Genomic DNA, 18,269 nt, shown 5'->3' with positions numbered 1-18,269 from the left:
ATCAGTATATTACAAGTAATCCGATAATTACCTTCTCCCTCCAACAGTTTTTTTATACTTTTTTATAAAATTATGCCTCGATACTACTTCCTAGATTGAATTTTCTTTTATACATTCATCATAGTTGGCCTTATTCGTATTAGGAGAATTCGGCTCACTGCTCTAGGGAAATAGGAGCTTTCATGGTAGCCATATGAAGTACTATAGCACTATATGAAGTACCTTATATGAAACACTAAGTATTTCCAGGATCGGAGACTCAACTGTATGTTTGGGGGGGAGGTTTATATAACCTGCAGTAGTTATATTCATTGTACTTAAAATTATATATAACCCCTGCAAGTCTGGAAGTTTCTGAAGCTTCTGTAGATCTGCGCCAATGAACTGAACTTCTCTTTTTACTTTCCTTTTCTTTTATGCTGATGAATTTAAGGATCTTTCCCACAATGTTATTTCACTACAAACACACATCCATTCTCCTTCAGTTGATCCCATTTGCTGATATAATAACACTTTACAGCCTTTAACAATCTCACTTCTTTAAAAATAAATAAATTTGTGCTCACTATCAACTTTTATTCTATTTGCTCCATGTTGATGTTGCATTTGCTTAAACCCAGGGGTTCATAATATATCTCGCTTCTTGTATATAACAAATATCTATGAATAAATATCATATGCATGAAGTCTAAACTCCCCCGTATTTCAACTATTGTTGCAATAAATAGCTTGATTAACTTTTGTGAGCTAGTCCTCACTCCCTGCGGAGAAACAAAAGAAAGATCAGTAGCAGTTTCTAAAAATAGAATGTAAACTTTGACACATTGGCAGCACACTTACACTGCAGGCAATGACAGGACTCCTCTAGTTCTATATATAACGCCTCTAATCTTTTTTTCTAAGAGTTTAATCTTTTTTTTTTTGACAAGACTGTTTTATAGAGAGACCAAGTATCTTCATTAAGTATCCCTCCCTTTAGAGAAGTCTCACAAAATCTCCTTGTAATTAAAGAAACAATTGTCTCATTTATCTACTCTTCAATAACCATCTTTAATGTACACCAAAACAATTAAAAAGCCTAATAGCCAAAAAAAAAGGAAAACTAAACCAAAAACCTCATCATCAGAATAATAGTTCTGAGAGGAGTAAATTTTTCTTAGTTAGTCATTTCCAGGAACCTTGCAAACTGAAACCCTATTTTTTTGTAAAAAGGTAGGATTCCTAGAGATGGAGAGCTGTCTTTAATGAACACCTAAATATTTTCAAGACTTTAAGGCACAGTTCCCAAAATAACATGGAAAATATTTCAGCCATGTAACCCAAACTCATGAATTCCGGAAACCGCATACTACAGAACATAATTAGCTTGATCTAAATTACAATTCTTCAAATTATTTCTATTGAATTAAATATACTAATATAGAAATAACACACACAAATCCTTACTTTCATCTATTAGCTTATTTTATGGGGTTTTTTTCTGTTACAGCCATATGATTCAACCAAATGACTGCTAAAAGTTCGGGTTGCAGTTGCCTCGGTTAATAAAGTTTTGGAAAAATAGGCTGCTTAGTAATTGTTAGAACTGAGAAAATGGAGCATTTTCCAATTTTGCCCATGTCAGCAAAATTCTAGCAAAATTCTAAATGAAAGGAAATATTGTAGCTGTCTCTTAGAAGAAAAGTTAAATTTCTTTCTAAAGATTTCCGGGATGTATATAAAGTTTTCAGTGACTGAGACAGAGAAACTGACCAAAATCAATACAACTAGATCTTTACACATAATACTTCTTAAAAGATTAAGAACTGAAAGCTTATTTATTTTCACACGGTCTCTGTGTAAGTTAGATAAAAGAAAGGTCAATGCACCTTTTCTCCTATGGAACACTTGGTTTTGGTCATTAGGCTATGACTCCTTCCTATACCAAAACAGCAACTCTGTTCTTTGTCTTAAACAGCAAAACTTTGCATTCCTTGTATGTTGAAAAATTCAGGCATTGCTCATATATCTAGGTTGTGTGCACATGCTTGTTCTGCAATTTTTCCTTAGGTTGCTGGCTGCGTAACAAATTCTTTTTCTCCATGAATGGCATACCTATTACAAGGAAATACAACCTCCTGAGCTTCCTTTCCTTCTTTATGTTTGATGACAATCTTATCCAGGAACCATCCATTGCCTGTGTTGAAATGACAAAAGTTTATCCTGTGAGATAATGCATATTTTTTTTATATATTTAAAGAATTATTTAATGTTAATGTTATGTAATGTCACATTAAGACAGAACTCAGCTAAATAGATAAGATATATTAACAGAACAAAAGCTTTATTATTCTGTGTCTCTCGCAAGAGGTACAATGTTAATGCTTCTCTGCCTTGCTCTGCTTTAATTTTAAGAGGGGTGGGGTGGGTTTTTTCCTTGCAGTTAAGTATATGCATACATCTGTGAACTGCCAACACCATTCACATCCCAGCCTACATCTTTTGATTCCTTGTGATCAGACACACGGATGTTGGGATAAATCTGTTTATGCAGTTAACTGAGATCTGTGTGATAGCTGGAAATTTTGGTCCCCTGTGAGTGAAGTTGTTATTGCAAACTCTTACAGCATATTAATTAACAAATCATTAAGACTACTGCTCTCATTTGCTGCAGCCTTGGAGGGGCTTTGTATGTCTAGGTGCCAGTAACTGGGAAAACTCAGGATCCAAGGATCCAGGACCAGCAACTGGATAGACTGAGGGTCTAAGGCCAATTACTGGAGGCCTTATACATCCATACTGTGTATATATATATTATTTTTTTTTCATTGATGGACTGTTATTCTGATCAGCTGGACAGGGTAACTGGATAAGGCCATTGGTGCTGTTTGTGCTCGTGTGAGTGCTGAGTTCCTGTTTTGATCTGCGTGGCTGGCCATGTGCGTACGTATATGTGTTTTATAAATGTGTCTGTGTGTGCGCCTACTGGGAACACGTACTCAGCCTTGCTACTGGTGGGACCGTCAGGCATGGAGCTATGCACCCTTAATTCTGTCGGGCTACTGAATTCATCCTCTCCCTAACAGCAGTAACCACATCCATGCTGATCTCTTGGATCACTTCTGACAACCATCCTAGTCACTGGTACAGTTCTCTGTGAAGCCCTTTCCAAATACCCTGTTCTCATTGTGTCTGCACCACTCACAACTCCTCATATCGCTTATGAGGTTTTTTGCCTGACTCATACCATTATTTATCCGCACATTGTAGCAAAACAGCACCAGGGATGTTTTGGTCAGAAGCAGACAACTGTCCTATTTATTCCCGTGCTCTGCCTCCCTGGCTGCATCTGAGTCTGGAAGTCCCTAGAAGGCAGTGGTCTCTGTCCCATAGCAAGGGCTTGCCCAGGCAGTGCATGGAGCAGAATGGCATTTCATCTTCAAGACTTCAGGCCGAGGGCACACCAGGACACTCTGCAGCCTTCTTTTGTCACCCTCCCATACCTCAGATGTCTTTCATTGGAAGGAGCCTACTACCCTGGCCAAGGCTCACCAGCAATAAGGCAGGCCACTTTGAAACAGGCCAAAAAAGATGAAAGGCGCTGCTTGTGTAAATGTACAGGTACGTATGGAAGGTTTCTATGGAGGAGAAGGTTCTTCCAGCAGATAAGACACACCATCTAGTGACTCATACCTGGCCAATGCCAAAACCCTGCTGTCTAGGACAAAATTTATTTTCTTTCATCATTCACATTGGCTGTGGGAGAAGATCTGTGCCCTGCGGTCCAGAAGCCCCAAAGAAAGCATATGTTCCATGATCCTTTCAAGATAGTCTCCAAATCAAGACTAAAGACGTTCTGCCCTATCACTCAGGCAAGTTTTCTATGATTAGAAAAAAGGGCAGCTCCACCTCTAAAGGAACCTTCTTTCCTCCCTCTCAACTGCCAAAAGATTGGGTCTCTAGATGGCCTCTCTCTTGACTCATCACCCTTTTCCAGCTCTCAACCCCCCTAATCACCTCAGGCCAGGCTTATCTGGTGTTACTTTTGGATACAGCTCAGAAGACGTCTGTGAGATCTGTCTGTGCTGAGTACAATGATCAATCATCTTAATTACCAAGGCATAAATTTTGTCATACTTAGAATTCAATCCATTGTCCCGTTTAGACAATCCTCCAAAAACACAGACTCTGAACTCCATTGTCAAAGAACAGCTTAAAACAGCTGAGTCTGGTTGCAGATTTGTAATGCTGATCCTGTGATATGGTTGTGCTGCCTATTCAAGGAGAGATGAAGGAAGAGAGCATGGTATGGCGTCCTGCAGGATAGAGTGAGGGTTGGCTCCACCACACAAAAATACAAGAATCAAGTTTACGTCCCATACCAAGGCCGCACTAATAAGCCTACTTCTGTAATAGTCACAAGTCGGCTCAGAGCCTTAGACAGTACAGTCATCAAGATGGGTGTTGCTTGAGCCCATTTCAGAACAGAATAGGGTAAAAGTGCCTTCCTCTTCTAGTATCACTGTGGCCCTGAACTGCTTTAAAAATCCTTCTCTTCACTTGGCTTCTTCATAGCCACTAATCTGCAAACGTATTTGCAATATCTACATCTTCAGTGCTTTTAAATGCTAGCTTTCTCTTCATTTACATCATTCCAGAGATGCACACCTCAAGAGCCTGTATCAAAAATTTGCCTCATCACAAAACCATCTCTTTTCTTCTGAATGCAATGTCACTTGCTAGAGCAGCTCCATGTTGACTTGCACAGATTAATTAAATAACCAAATCTTCTCCTGTTGCCCAAAGCAGCAAGAACATTATGCTACAGCTACTCAGAATTTGTTTGGTAGTAAAGCAGGTGTTGAATACCTTTAATTCTATTCTGGCCAGTCTCCACTATCTGCCTAATGAAGGATTGTGTGAGCAATGTTTTCATGAGTTTTCTATATGCTAATAAATAGCGCTTTCTTATAATAAACCTGAAAACAAAGAGTGGAATGACAGTATTTGACATTAGACTTATGCCCTTTTTGCTGTCCATTACCACTGTTTTTCACCATCCCATCACAGTGACTAGCCTGCAGAAAGACTTTTTATCACTGCAAGACCTTCTGTCACATTTTGTATGAAGGATGCAATATAAATAAAGTGCATTGTGTTTAAAAAGGACTTGAAAACAGATTGGTCTCTAGGAAGTTAAATCCTACCTGGACCAGCTCCATCATGGCTAATCAGAACTTTCTCCAAGTCTCCCAGTGAGACAGCCTTTATGCAGAAAATATCCATCTGTGGAACCATACAAGGAAAATTATAAAGGTCTTGAACACAGCTATTGCTTTGACTGTTACAGTATAGAATAGTTTATTTTTTCTCTTTTTTTTTTGGCAAAATGAATACAGGTGTCTTCCATTGGTCCTGGCCAGGCAGTGAGGATCTTTTGAATCTTTCTAAGGTGAAAAACACTTTGAAATTACTCCACAGAGACAGCACTTGATTCCTTTGGCATGACACAAGGATCAGTTGCAAAGAATTATTTTGTCATCTCTGTACTACATTACTACATTTTCTAGCTCTGTATGCCTCACCAAGACTGAAAAACATACTTGGGAATAAGGATTTAGAACTTGAGTCTAAAATTCACAGCAATCAGTTTAGGAGAACAAAAATGTTATTGTTATCATTTTATCTATACGTGCAATATAAATAACCAAGAGTGCTCAAATTCTACTACGCAATGGTCTCAGTAAATGATTGATCCAGCAGATAAAAATTATTCCTATGATGCAATTCTGTAAACAATTTTGAATAAAGAAAATACATGAGAAAATGGCAAACTGCTTGAATAAAACTTGTAAATAAAAAGATACTTAGACTTGTTGAAGAAACAGTTTGCTAGCCATAATTTACTCTTATTGATCAGAAGTAGCACTGGTTTTACTTCACCTGTCCATGTCGAAATTTTATATTATTATTCTTAGATCTATGGAGCTTCCTTTTGCCAGCATCTCCTCTTGTTCCAATGAGGTTGATATAAACATTAGCATCTGTTTCGGCACCAAGTTTAGCACCCGTGTATACATGGACCTCATACACCAACACTAGAAGAAGAAAAAGCTTAAGATTAACCTTGCAGTTTGCACGTGATTCCAAAGCTTTCCCACCAAAATTTTGCCAGAAGACTGTACTGACTTTCAAGTTTGGAAGCAGCAACAGCTATCCATGCATTTGTCACTTCCAGGTTCAAATCTTGTAATTGTTTGCACAAAAATATGAAAATACCAAGCTTTAAAAAAGGCATTATGCTGAGTATAGCTGTGCGCTGCTCAGCAAAGCAGCTCATCAAGCAAGTGTTCCCTAGTGCTCCATTTTCTTCTCTTACTCCCTGTTGAATATTCATGATTTTAGGGCCTAATTTGCAAAGTCTTTCTTGGCAAGTTATCTGGAGCCCACCTAACTGTGCCTAGTCATAGTCTGAAACAATAGCTATATTTCACTGGTACCAAGGCATTTTAACTTCCAGATTTGTGCAAAACAGAATTTTCTGGGTGGTTAACCTTCATTTCATCTTAAAAAGAGAACAGCAATCGTGAATCCTGGGGGTTTAGATTTTCACCGCACATACAATGGTGGGCAAGCAGATGAATGGGCTCCCTCATCTAAAAAGTGTACACTCAAGTTGTTTTTGAAGGTTTCAACATTTATCACCAGTGGACGCTAACACTTTTAAAAACAGCTCTGTGTTAAAATATATTTACAACTTTTTAATGCCTCTCCTTCTATTCTAGACCAAAGTCTTACACAGAAAACATATACACTTATCTTCAAAGAGTTATGGAATATAATTCAGAGGTACCGTATTAACATATTTTGCACCATATTATCTTTATAGGTACCCAGATATGTAAACTTCTTTTAAAAAAATATTTGCAGTAATCACATGCTATTATATTTCATTGTAGTTTTTCTAATTACAACTTTTAAAAGAGGTTTCCTGTTTACATCCTAATGGCAATTTTTCCATGCAGTGTTTCTATTCTAATCACAGATGGCCATTTCTGCTGCTATGTAGTAGATCACAGAGGAGTTTACTGTTTCACTAATGGGTAATTTTAATAATTCTTGGAAGCAAAGAAAGGTAACAGAAGCCCTAATAAACACAATTAAACACTATATTTAAGAAGGAACTAAGATGAAAACAGAAAATTATAACAAAATTGAAACTGGACAATATTCTACAAAAACTAATTAAAATACTATTACTCTTATACCACCAAATAGCTAGTAGAACATGACATTTTCTTAAATTTTTCATTCACTGGACGCCAAGGCAGCTTATAAAACTCAAACATCATGTCATCCACCATCATTGATCAATAGCTATTTCTGATTCGCAGTGAAGAGCTTAAAAAGTAGTAAAATAATACTGCAAATATTTAAGGGAAAAAAATAGCCCCACATATATTTAAAGATATGAAGGAAATGTTGATGGATAGACTGTATGCTTAACCAACACTTAGCCTGTGACATAAAATCGATCTCAATAATACACACACACCCCTTCGAAAATTTGTCAGAGGCTTATAAAAACTCGTTTCAAGGTGTTTAGCATAGAAACATCATGATAAAACAAATGGGAGATATGGATGGCAAGTAACAAAGATAAATGGATCTGATAATTAGCATAATTAGGCTATATATCCAAATGACATTTTATATCATAACTCTTAGTGTAATCATAACTGTGTGCAGATTAACAACAGGAGGATATAAGACAAACAAGAAACTGTCCAAAGGACAGAGGGTAAGGGGTTGACAGCAAACTATGAAAGGAAACACGCAACAAAGCAGAGAGCCACACTGATCATGAAGGGGCAAATTCTTCCAGTGTGTGGAAGGAGAGAGGTCACATTTCCAAAAGAAAACCTAACAATTACATTAATCTATGAGCCGCCATTTGAATAATAGGGCTGGACTGCCCATGGAGCAAGATGCTGCAGATAGATTAGTAACAGCAGGGATATGTCACCATGAAGTCTCCTCCATGCTTTTACATTCTTTCTTACGTTCTCAGTTTTGAAAAAGCAAAACATCTGTGGCAGCTAAGGAAAGGGTATAGACTGTTTATGTCACGACTGTTTATATACAAAGATTGGTATCTGCATTACTTACACCTACAAGCAATTTCTCTGATCAAAACTGCAAAATTTAAGTAACTGTAATCACAATGTTAAAGCATATTCAAGGCTTTTTTTTAAGAAGCCCTTTAACAATAAATTATTACAAGAAGAAAATACCAACAAGTTCTTTCATTTCTGGAGGGAGACCAAACCAAATGGATTAAGTACGGGACACACTAGAACAGAATACGAGATAATTATAACACAACACAAAGATATTAACAGATAAATAAATTACAGTTCATTTTGTAGCACTGTGCATCTCTGTGGTAACCAGAGAGATGATAATGATCTAATCAAATACAGCTTTCTATTGCTACAAGCCTAAATAAATCAGTCTGAAGTAGAAAACATGCACATGTTGAAATGTAAAGAACTGGAAAATATTTTCCATAGCTCCTTGTGTCTATACATCTATCACCATCTGGAAAACGTTAGGTCTGGCATTTATTTAGGCTACACAATCTTCATTATTTATAAAGGAACCTTCTTAACAAAAAGACCAATTTGTGCTTTATATTTTTGTACAAATTAACAATACGGGCTGCTATATTAGGATAAAAAAATGGAATGCCCATTTCCCTTAACATGAGTATATGTTACAATGCTTCTTATAGAAACCACATAAAAAATTAAGCAACAAAAATACCCTCAAAAACACGCTCTACATGCCTACTTGGAACGTGCCACTATGGAGAAATGCTTGGACATTCATATTGAATAGACTATGGAGGTTAAGCCTTTTCTGTACAAATGGAAACCTAGGCACAGACCAGCTTGAGCGAATGCGACTTTTTCAAACTTTTTCAAGCAGTTCCTCTAGATTGCAGAGCAGCTACAAAAGGTGCTAGTGTTAATGGCTTCTGAGCTACAGATTGCTTAAATATAAGAACAAGAAGGATGATGCCGCTCTGTAACAGGTAAGACAAGGGGCAGCAGTAGTTTGATGAACACAGGGCACACATACAACCAAATCTGGAGAACGAACCTACCAGTTGAATGTACTGCTGAGACAGCAAGACTCACCATATGTGAAATTTGCCTGTTTGTAGCTGTTGGTATATTGTTTAAGTTTTTTGAGTATAGAGTAAAATAAAAAGACCCTAGAATATATGTTCAGGCTGAGACTCTGGTTTAATTTCCTTTGAGAAACTGACCTACTCTAAGGCTCCTGCTGCTGCCACATCTGAAATGGAGACCTGTTTCACTGCAGTAAGAAAAAGCCATCCCAAGACTCTGAGAATGAGAACTCTATGGCCCAACCCTCTATTCTGTAGTAGTAATTTCATTTTACCATATGCTGATGTAGTGAAACTACACCACCTGAAAACTGGGGTGACAAAGCAGAGGTAGGCCAACAGGCAAAAAAAGCCAAGAAAAAGTTGAAAACTATATAATAAACCCAACCACTGAAGAGAAGTCAGCGAATACTGTTTCAGCATTATGGGGGACCTGTTAGACTCACATCTAGCCATCTGTATGATGTGGGGCACATCAAAGTAATAGAAGAAATATCTTGAAAAATACAATAACTTTGATAAAGGATATAAAAGGATTAATTAATACAAAATAGCAGGAAAAAAATCTCGGCTAGCACTCACTAAAAAAGAAAATGACCTTTCAGAAAATAAGTGATTGAAATCTTCAAATTGCTAACAGAGTAACTATAGATAAGCTCTATAATCAAACAGAAAACTCTGGGACATTGATGCATGGATGAAACAGCTGAAAAATGGGAGGTAAAATGCCTTCAGGCAGAGGTAGGGAGCTTCTAAAAGGGTCCATGAAAGACAGACACTAAAGCAGCATAATGACTATGTTAAAAAAAATGGCATATCAAAAGTATCAGAAATATCAGAAATACTATAGGAGTCATTGAGCAGTCAAGTGTACAATTACCAAACGATGGGATGATGGGATCAAGTATACCCTGATGAAGTGCTGATGGGATCAAGTATACCCTGACGATGTTTGCTGATGACACCAACCTGACTGGGGAAGCGTACACTTCGGAAAGGAGAGCCATCCTGAAGGAAGACCTGGATAGGCTGGAAGAGTGGGCTAACAAGAACCTTAGGAAGTTCAATGACAAGTGTAAGGTCTTGCACCTGGGAAAACATAATCCATGAGTGCAGCAGACTAGGATCTACCTGGCTGGGGAGCAGCTCTGTGGAAAGGGACCTGGGGGACATCAAGCTCAATATGAGTGAAGAGTGTGCTGTGGCATCAAAGAAAGCCAACAGGATGCTGGGTTGCATCATCAAGGGTGTCACCAGCACACATAAAGAAGTCATTGTCCCACTCTACTCAGTGCTTCTTCAGGCCACACCTGGAATACTGTGTTCAGTTTTGGTCCCCGCTACACAAAAAAGATGTGGACAGACTGGAAAGGGTCCAGAGAAGGGCCATAAAGATGAGCAAAGGGCTGGAAAGCCTGCCATATGAGGAATGGCTGAGAGACCTGAGTTTGTTCAGCCTTGAGAAAAGAAGGCTTGGGGGAGACCTTATCACCATGTTCCAGTATTAAAAGGGTGGCTACAAAGAAGACGGAGGCTCCCCTTTTTGCAAGGAGTCACATGGAAAAGATGAGGTGTAATGGGTACAAGTTACTCCAGGGGAGATTGCAATTGGACCTACGAGGAAAATTTTTCACAATGAGAACAATCAGCCATTGGAATAATCTCCCCAGGGAAGTGGTGGATTCTCCAACATTGGTCACTTTTAAGATTCAGCTGGACAGGGTGCTGGGCCATCTTGTCTATACTGTGCTTTTGCCAAGAAAGGCTGGACCAGATGACCCTTGAGGTCCCTTCCAACTTGGTATTCTATGATTCTACAATTCAAATTTAAACTTGCTCAGTCCACAAAAAAAATGCTACTACTGCTAGCTCTTGAGATATTATCATGAGACTTTAGATGGTTTTTTGAGTCCCAATTCCCGCTTTTGACATCTATTGGTAACACGAGAACAGGAACTACCTGGAATAAAGGGGAAGAGAGAAATGAAGTTTTTTTTCTCTAGTTATGATGAAAAGGTAACCTGAGAGCATACCAAGGGCAACAGAAAGCAAGTCAGAGAACCCTTTTTTCTAGACTTTGTATTCTGGGCACCTGAATCAGGGTTTCCAGTACAGAAGGTTGGTATATTCCTGATCATTCACCAGTCGTAAGTGTTAGTTCGGCCCCAATCTGCAAGCACAGCATATAATTCTAATTTCCTTGTGAACGAGTAATGTACATAATTCAGTGACTTATGACATTTTCCTTTGGAAAATATAAACAGTAAGCAAGCATCGCAGGTTCCTTTGCATTAAAGACTAATTCAATATTTTGATATTTTTTGGGAGGAGAAGAAGAAAATAATCCTAATAGAATTAAAGAAGAATTTATTGGTGAGAATGAGAAAATGAAAGTTTTCACTGCAGAAATATCGGTCTTTTTCTGCTGACTTAGTATAAACTACTGTCCCGATGTCAGATCTTTTAAAAGTAATTTTACTAAAAGAAAAGTATGGTAATTATTTTAGAATCCTAGTTAAGAGCAGATGAATTCAAGATAAATAGACTTATCACTTATTACTCAAAGTACATTAGATAAGCTCCCTCCCCATTACAGCTGTCTGAGCCTAATGACACCGGTGTGCCTACAACAGCACATTAATTTGAATGAAGAAACTGAATCCCCTGGTTGGCCGTCCTTACTTCTTTCTGGTTTTGCAGCATGAAGTTGTTTCAGAGCAAAAAACTAGATTACTTCTGGATTATACTAAACCGGAGGATATGTTCCAGGAACACAATGACAACAATCCTTCCGCAAATTGGCAGTCAGTCCGTGGGAACAGACTACAACAGGCCCAGAGTAACGTCTCCCTAAACACCCATAATGAGGACATTGGACCCTTAGCTCATCGGATTTTTAGCACCAACCGCTTCACTGAGCAAATCCACTCCCATCAGGCTGCTAGTGTAAACCGACAAACTGGCCAAAGAACACAAAACCTAGAGTGATATACAACACTAAAACTGATAAAACTGTTTCTATTCAGTCCTCCCTTAATGATAGCGATCCAAGATATTAGAACAGTATTACACAGCACTGCTCCAGGTTCTGCCTTTTTTCCACATGACGTGCCTGCTTGAATGAAATGGTTATTTTGGCTTGATTTGTTAAGCAGCAAGATTGAATCTCTGTCACGTGGTTTTATCACTTGGTATTTACTACCCAGGTTGCACAAATAGCGTTTGGCATTTTGCCATGATGGAAGGGTAAAGATACAGATTGGTGGAGCGTTAAGGCTAAAAGGCAACAATTTCTTAATGGATGATAGTGGTTAAGAGGCACTATCTTCCTCACAAGTGGTGCATATATTATTTGAGAAGGCATAAATACTAAAACACTATCAGGTGAAGACAGCTCAATTAGAATTACAGTTCTCAGGCTTTCTAATCGCTAATTCCATTTACTCCTTCTATTTGGAGCAATATTCTAAAAAATATATGGGAATATTCTTCATAACACGTAAGAAAACGATCAGCTTTGAAAAAACATGCTGACTAATCAATTTTATAATAGGAAAGAGAAGCTTGACTATTTAACTAAGTGGTTGGTGCCTCCTGAGTGATTAAATAAAGATGCAAATTTTGTAGAGATAATGCTTGAGTCATTACTATTTGCTTTGGTCATCTTTTGCACTATTTCAGTCAGTGGGCACATTCTAACCGTTCTGTATTTGCCAGCACATTTCTCCAAGTGGAAAAGAAATCGAAATCTTTTCAGCTGGAATTTTCCCTGCCTCAGCCTTAGTATTTGTCTTTTATCTGGAATCAGTAAAGTTATTCCTTCAATTATGTGTGCCAGAACAGGACGGAATTCACCATTTATATTCTCATTTGAAGTTTATGTTCACCTAAACAGAACAGTAAGAAAATTCGACACTTCTTTTATCATGCATCCCTTTAGGGCAAAACTTCAGCCATATCTGAAGACAATCCATGTAAGGTTGTGTGATAAAGGTCTTCTGCACACTCACAAAGGAGCACAGACAGACACTGGCAGGGGGGAGCCCAAATAACACCCTGCTCTGGTTTCTCCCAGGCCCATCACAGGAGCCATCGTACATCTCCACAAGCACCTGGACACAAGGGCAGGTGGGAACTCATTTCAAGGACTCAGAGGAAGGGACACTCTCTCCCAGTCCCTGCAGGTCTGTCCCAGAAGAGTCTCAGTCCCAGTGTCCAGGCATGAAACCCACCATGGTGAGTCAATTCCGGAGTATTTATCGTACTGCTGGGGTTTGCTGGAAAACATAATTTCCAATGTCTGTCACTTGTAAAAGAGTTGAACAATTTTTCCTTGATTTTGTGCATCACAATGTAACTAGGGGATGAAACCAAATCAAACCAGCAACAAATAAACAATCCAGTACTTGTAAAGTCTGATAAACTAAAAATATCTGGAACTGCCAGAAAAAAATGAGACTGGGTAGAACAATCACATAAAAAAAAAATGGGCTGGAGCAGAACTCCAGGGATCATCCAGTTCAACAGCACGCTCAATTCAGGGACAACTTCAAAGACAGGTCAGGTGAAGTTTTTTAAATCTCCAGGGCCAGAAAAGCAAAAGAGAAGATGGAATAGGAAGACAAAAAGGAGGGGGAAATGGGGAAAAACAAAAAAATAAGGGAAGACAAGGGCAGACATACATTGGAGGCATAAGAAACCTGACTTATGTATGGAATTTGACACCAGTGTGATGGAGAGATTGAGAAAGAACTGAAAGTATCACTTGGAGTAGGAGACCAGTAAGTGTCCAGCTTTTTGAAGTGGCTGAGGGACAGTCAGAAAAACTAAAGGGGATTACTAAGGTGAGAAATTTGGATGGAAAAGAAGGGATTTTAGAGTGGAAGGTAAAGAAAAACTGACAGAAAGAGGAAATAACTTAGGATTTGAAGAAGATATAGGAAAGAAAGACAAGGAATCAACAGTCAGCTCCAGTGTTTTGGGTCCCTATTAGGTGCATAGTAGAGTTTGGCTGGAGGAAGGGAGAAAAAGGATAAAGAAAAAAATTACCCTTTCTTCTAAGAGAAAAGTTGAGCAATAAAGTAAATGTTAAAGAACGGCAATTAAAAAAAGAGTGCCTTCTGAGCTTAGTTTATATTTGTTCATTTTGTTTAAAGTTTCCAGCACATCACTGTTACAGTTAGGCAAATTCAACACCACTAGAAGATACCAGATCAAATTGAAAGTACAGGATACAAATTACTAAATCATATCAGACTATCGTTAAGTAATAAGTAGTACATCGTTTGGTCTACTGGAGAAAGTGACTTGATGTGGTTTGTCCAGTACTTGTAAGCAATTATCTTTTAAATGGGAAATGCAAATGGATAGTGTTTCATTTGCTTGTCCTTGAGAAACTAAATAGGAAATCCTTGGGAGGCCTTGTTGAGTTTATACTGATGTTCAATTTAAATGTGCCTAAAATCAATAATTAATTTGTAAAACTTACAATTTCAGGAAATTTGCAAATCCTTTGTAATGTATCTTTTCTTACAACCTTGAGACATATATTTTAATAAAGATAATGTTTCTGCAAAAGCAAGAAAAGATGCAGTAATATAATAATTAAAAAGCAAATAAATGTGCTGTTTTAAACATATTCCCAGCCTTTCACAGAACTGACTTGATTTTTCACATACAAGTACATACCACCTACCAGAATATCAGTACTTTTCTGTGAATGGGTATTTCAGACTGCATAATGCAGATTTGAGTTATTGATGTTGAATTAATCGTTCATACAATTTAATTGTCTTCTGCACTATTTTTCTATTGCACTAGTATATGATACTTATGCCACTGTAAGAAGTGGCATATAGTACTGTCATCAGTTACTGACCACAGGGCTTGGTTTATCCTGATCAGTTGCAGTTTTTGAAGTCTCATACCGAAGTCACTAAATACTCCGCAGAATAATTTAAAGAAAAAAGAGCAGAGAGGAAATGTGAACTGGCACATATGTGTTTCTCAGCATCTTCTGGTCTCTGTAATAGAGATTTGGCCTCTATAACAGAGAACCCTTTGTCCATAAAACCCATGGAAAACATTCACACATCACCAGCCTTGATGTTTTTTTCAGAGAATTATATTCGAGTTGAGGCTTTTCACTTGTTTGATATTTTCTTTAGAAATTATTTGATTGTCATTAAGTGCATGATGACCCTTTTTCATGTTGAATCAATGATTCCTTGCAATATTCACTGCCTTATTTTGAATACGGTTTGCCTGAATGATAGCACCTATCTATATAAGACCTACCGCTGTCAGACCGTATTGTCTATCATCAGCTGCATCATTGTCATTCTGTTAATGTAAAAAGAATTCTATAAAAAAGCCCATTGTGCTAAATGATTTTACTGGTTCCCTATTCCTTTGTAGATGCCCAGGACTTTTTAAAAAATAACTTTATATGATGGGCTATTCCCCGCTTCACTTGAAGAGAACAAAGTGCATCAAACATGTGATAAACTTTGAAGTACCAAAGTGCCACCCTGCAGCTCGCAATTTCTATATGAATGGCTGTGACTTGAGTCTGATTTGTAAAACACATGTGTGATGATTCAGATCATCAATTTCTCATAAAGAATATTTTATGCAGTGTAAGAAAGGATGATATCAAACTTGCTAAAAAGAGCTGGATGTCACATGGTATTATATACCTTGATAATGCCTTGACGTCCTGCATGATGTGTTTCTCTAAAGACCAGTATTTGCCAGTGATTTAGGTGCACTATGAGAGATTAAGAATTTTATAGGGGTAAGATGCCATGGCCACAACTATTATTCTGATTTCGGGGAGAAAAGGAGTGGGGTAAAATGATGACTTCTTACTTCCGTGGAACTAGACAGGATGTGGAAGGGACTGTTTTCATCGTTACATTGACTTTGGGGCAGTCTGCCCTGGAAGAAGCTTGAAAAGCTGTCATATACTCAGGATATGGCTAGTCAACACACGATCTAAAATACTGAGCACGTACATGGCAAAAGATCCTTTGTGGGATTTCTTATTGCCACTTCTGTCCACGTATCACCTTCACCCTTGTCTTCTGCAAGCCAGCACTCTACGGGTAGACAAATCTCTTCATCAGAAAGAGGGACTACTCTTTCAAGTCTGACTTCCTCTAGGTACCAACTGGGATCATTTCCAGTGTTATCGTGGCCAATGCGGATTTTATATAGCTGCCCGAGATCTCTGAGATTAATCTGTAATGACAAAAAGAAAAAAAATCCCAGATTTTAGTAACAAATTATAATATTGTCTTTTAGCAATCCTTCTTACACTGGGCATGCAAGCTAAATGTGCTGTGCACATGACCTAGAGTAACAGGGTTTTTTAGAAAATGAAGCCTTAATATACAATGAATCCCAGAGCAGTGAAGCAAAAGCATATGGAGTAGTCTGCAAGCGTGATTTTATTGACTTCAGTACCATATTATTTAAAGTGACTAAAGGGCTCAAACAATTCAGTCTGGTTTTAGATCTCTTGACAGAATCCAGTTTGTAGTGTTAAAATGTAAATCTTTCTTTCTAGACAGATACTTTAACAAACAGAAGTACCTTCAGTCATTGCTGCATGAAATAATATATTTTGCAGTCCATACAGTTACCATCAGAAGAGCCCTATTAACTATTCCTACCACTTATCAGTCTACTATGGCCCACTTTTCTCTCTGTCTTCTATTTTTATGTGCATTGGTGTCAGGGTTAACTGTTTCTTAAGTGCTGACACCACACTGCAGGAAATTTAAACAATAAAACATGACTATGTCACACTGAATACTGCAGCCCTGAAATAAGAGCCACTTTGTTTTGGGCTGCAGAAGTTTTTTAAGCAGTGCTGATGGCAGGAACCTAAGCACAAAAGCAGGGTTAACCACTCTCATTTTCAGTGATGTGTTTGAAAGCTCATGGTATCGGGAAAAAATTACAGAGGAAAAAAGAACAAAAAAATAGTTGTTTCTTTTACCATTATACCAATTCTGTACTGTTTCGCATCAAAACAAAAAGCAAACCTACAAAAACTGGATTGATAAGCAATTAACACCAACATTGCCCCAATAGTCCGAATCACCAAAAATGATGAGCTAAGATTTGTGTTTGGAGGTCTGTTGGGTCTGTTCCGAAAGGCAATATTAATAAGTCTGCCCCGGAGTGAGAGCTTCCCCTTCAATGTTTTTTGCTAAGGAAGACAACAAGGCAATGCTCCTTTTGTCTGTGGAGCTGGTAAATGTCCAAGACACTAGAGCTATATCCCTTTCACTCTTTTGTTGAAATGTTTTCCTAAGCAATGACATAGGTTAGTGTGATACTGACATTTCTTGGAGGATGAGGACCATCACAGAAGAGAGTCTTGCAGCCCTAATTGATAAGCATTTCCTTGCATCCCTGGGGTAAGCCTGGCACAATTCAGTCTCATGGGACGATATCATGGCACATATGCTAGTGGTATAAAGTCTGAATAAAGTCACACTTACGGCCAAAGCGGTAGGTTTTCCTATATTAAAACAGTATGTTAAAGTAAGAGGTGCTAACTAAAGGTATAGTTATAACATTAACGCAATGAAACCATGTGCATCAAAAATATGGTGCTAACACAGCAGGATTACAGCAGCAGACAAAAAGCTCTCTGAAACCAACCACAAACGTAGGCAGGACATAGGCTAAGCTGCCATAATAACCCTGTCACGCAGCATGAAGCAGAGACCTCTGCAGTGGTCAAATGACTGCTAAGGTTGCCTTGCAAATAAATATAACAATATACTAGAACTCTCACCCTTTATTGTGAACTGAATAAAGTATTCTATTGGCAAACAACAAAGGTGGTGCTCTGCTGAGATCTAGGCACTGGCTGCTATTCGTGATGCAGAAGTGTTAAAGGGCAATTTAGTAAATAAAACATTATGACCTCTTGCCCATGATTAAATTCTGGTACAAACCCTATCGAAAGAGTGTCAGAGCCATCCTTGGATACAGTACTCATTATCATGACTCTATCAGGACCAGAAAACCATCAAAGAGACTCTTTTGTCTCCTGAAACATCTAATCAGTCCTTTG

General features: G+C 38.1%; 1 protein-coding gene across 1 annotated transcript in view; it reads right to left on the bottom strand.

Moving 5' to 3' along the window:
• Positions 1-18,269, bottom strand: part of LOC134511988 (lipoxygenase homology domain-containing protein 1-like) — a 143,817-nt gene that overhangs the window by 89,321 nt on the left and 36,227 nt on the right. Inside the window, exons 11-14 of the mRNA XM_063326878.1 lie at positions 16,192-16,417; positions 5,923-6,077; positions 5,187-5,265; positions 2,095-2,176 (exon numbers count right to left, since the gene is read on the bottom strand). Of these exons, the coding sequence (XP_063182948.1) occupies positions 2,095-2,176; positions 5,187-5,265; positions 5,923-6,077; positions 16,192-16,417 (542 nt within the window). The remainder of the gene's footprint in view (positions 1-2,094; positions 2,177-5,186; positions 5,266-5,922; positions 6,078-16,191; positions 16,418-18,269) is intronic.

Source organism: Chroicocephalus ridibundus, chromosome 2 (genome assembly GCF_963924245.1).
Source record: "Chroicocephalus ridibundus chromosome 2, bChrRid1.1, whole genome shotgun sequence".
Classification (NCBI taxonomy): Eukaryota; Metazoa; Chordata; class Aves; order Charadriiformes; family Laridae; genus Chroicocephalus; species Chroicocephalus ridibundus.
This window is presented reverse-complemented; position numbering and strand designations above follow the sequence as displayed.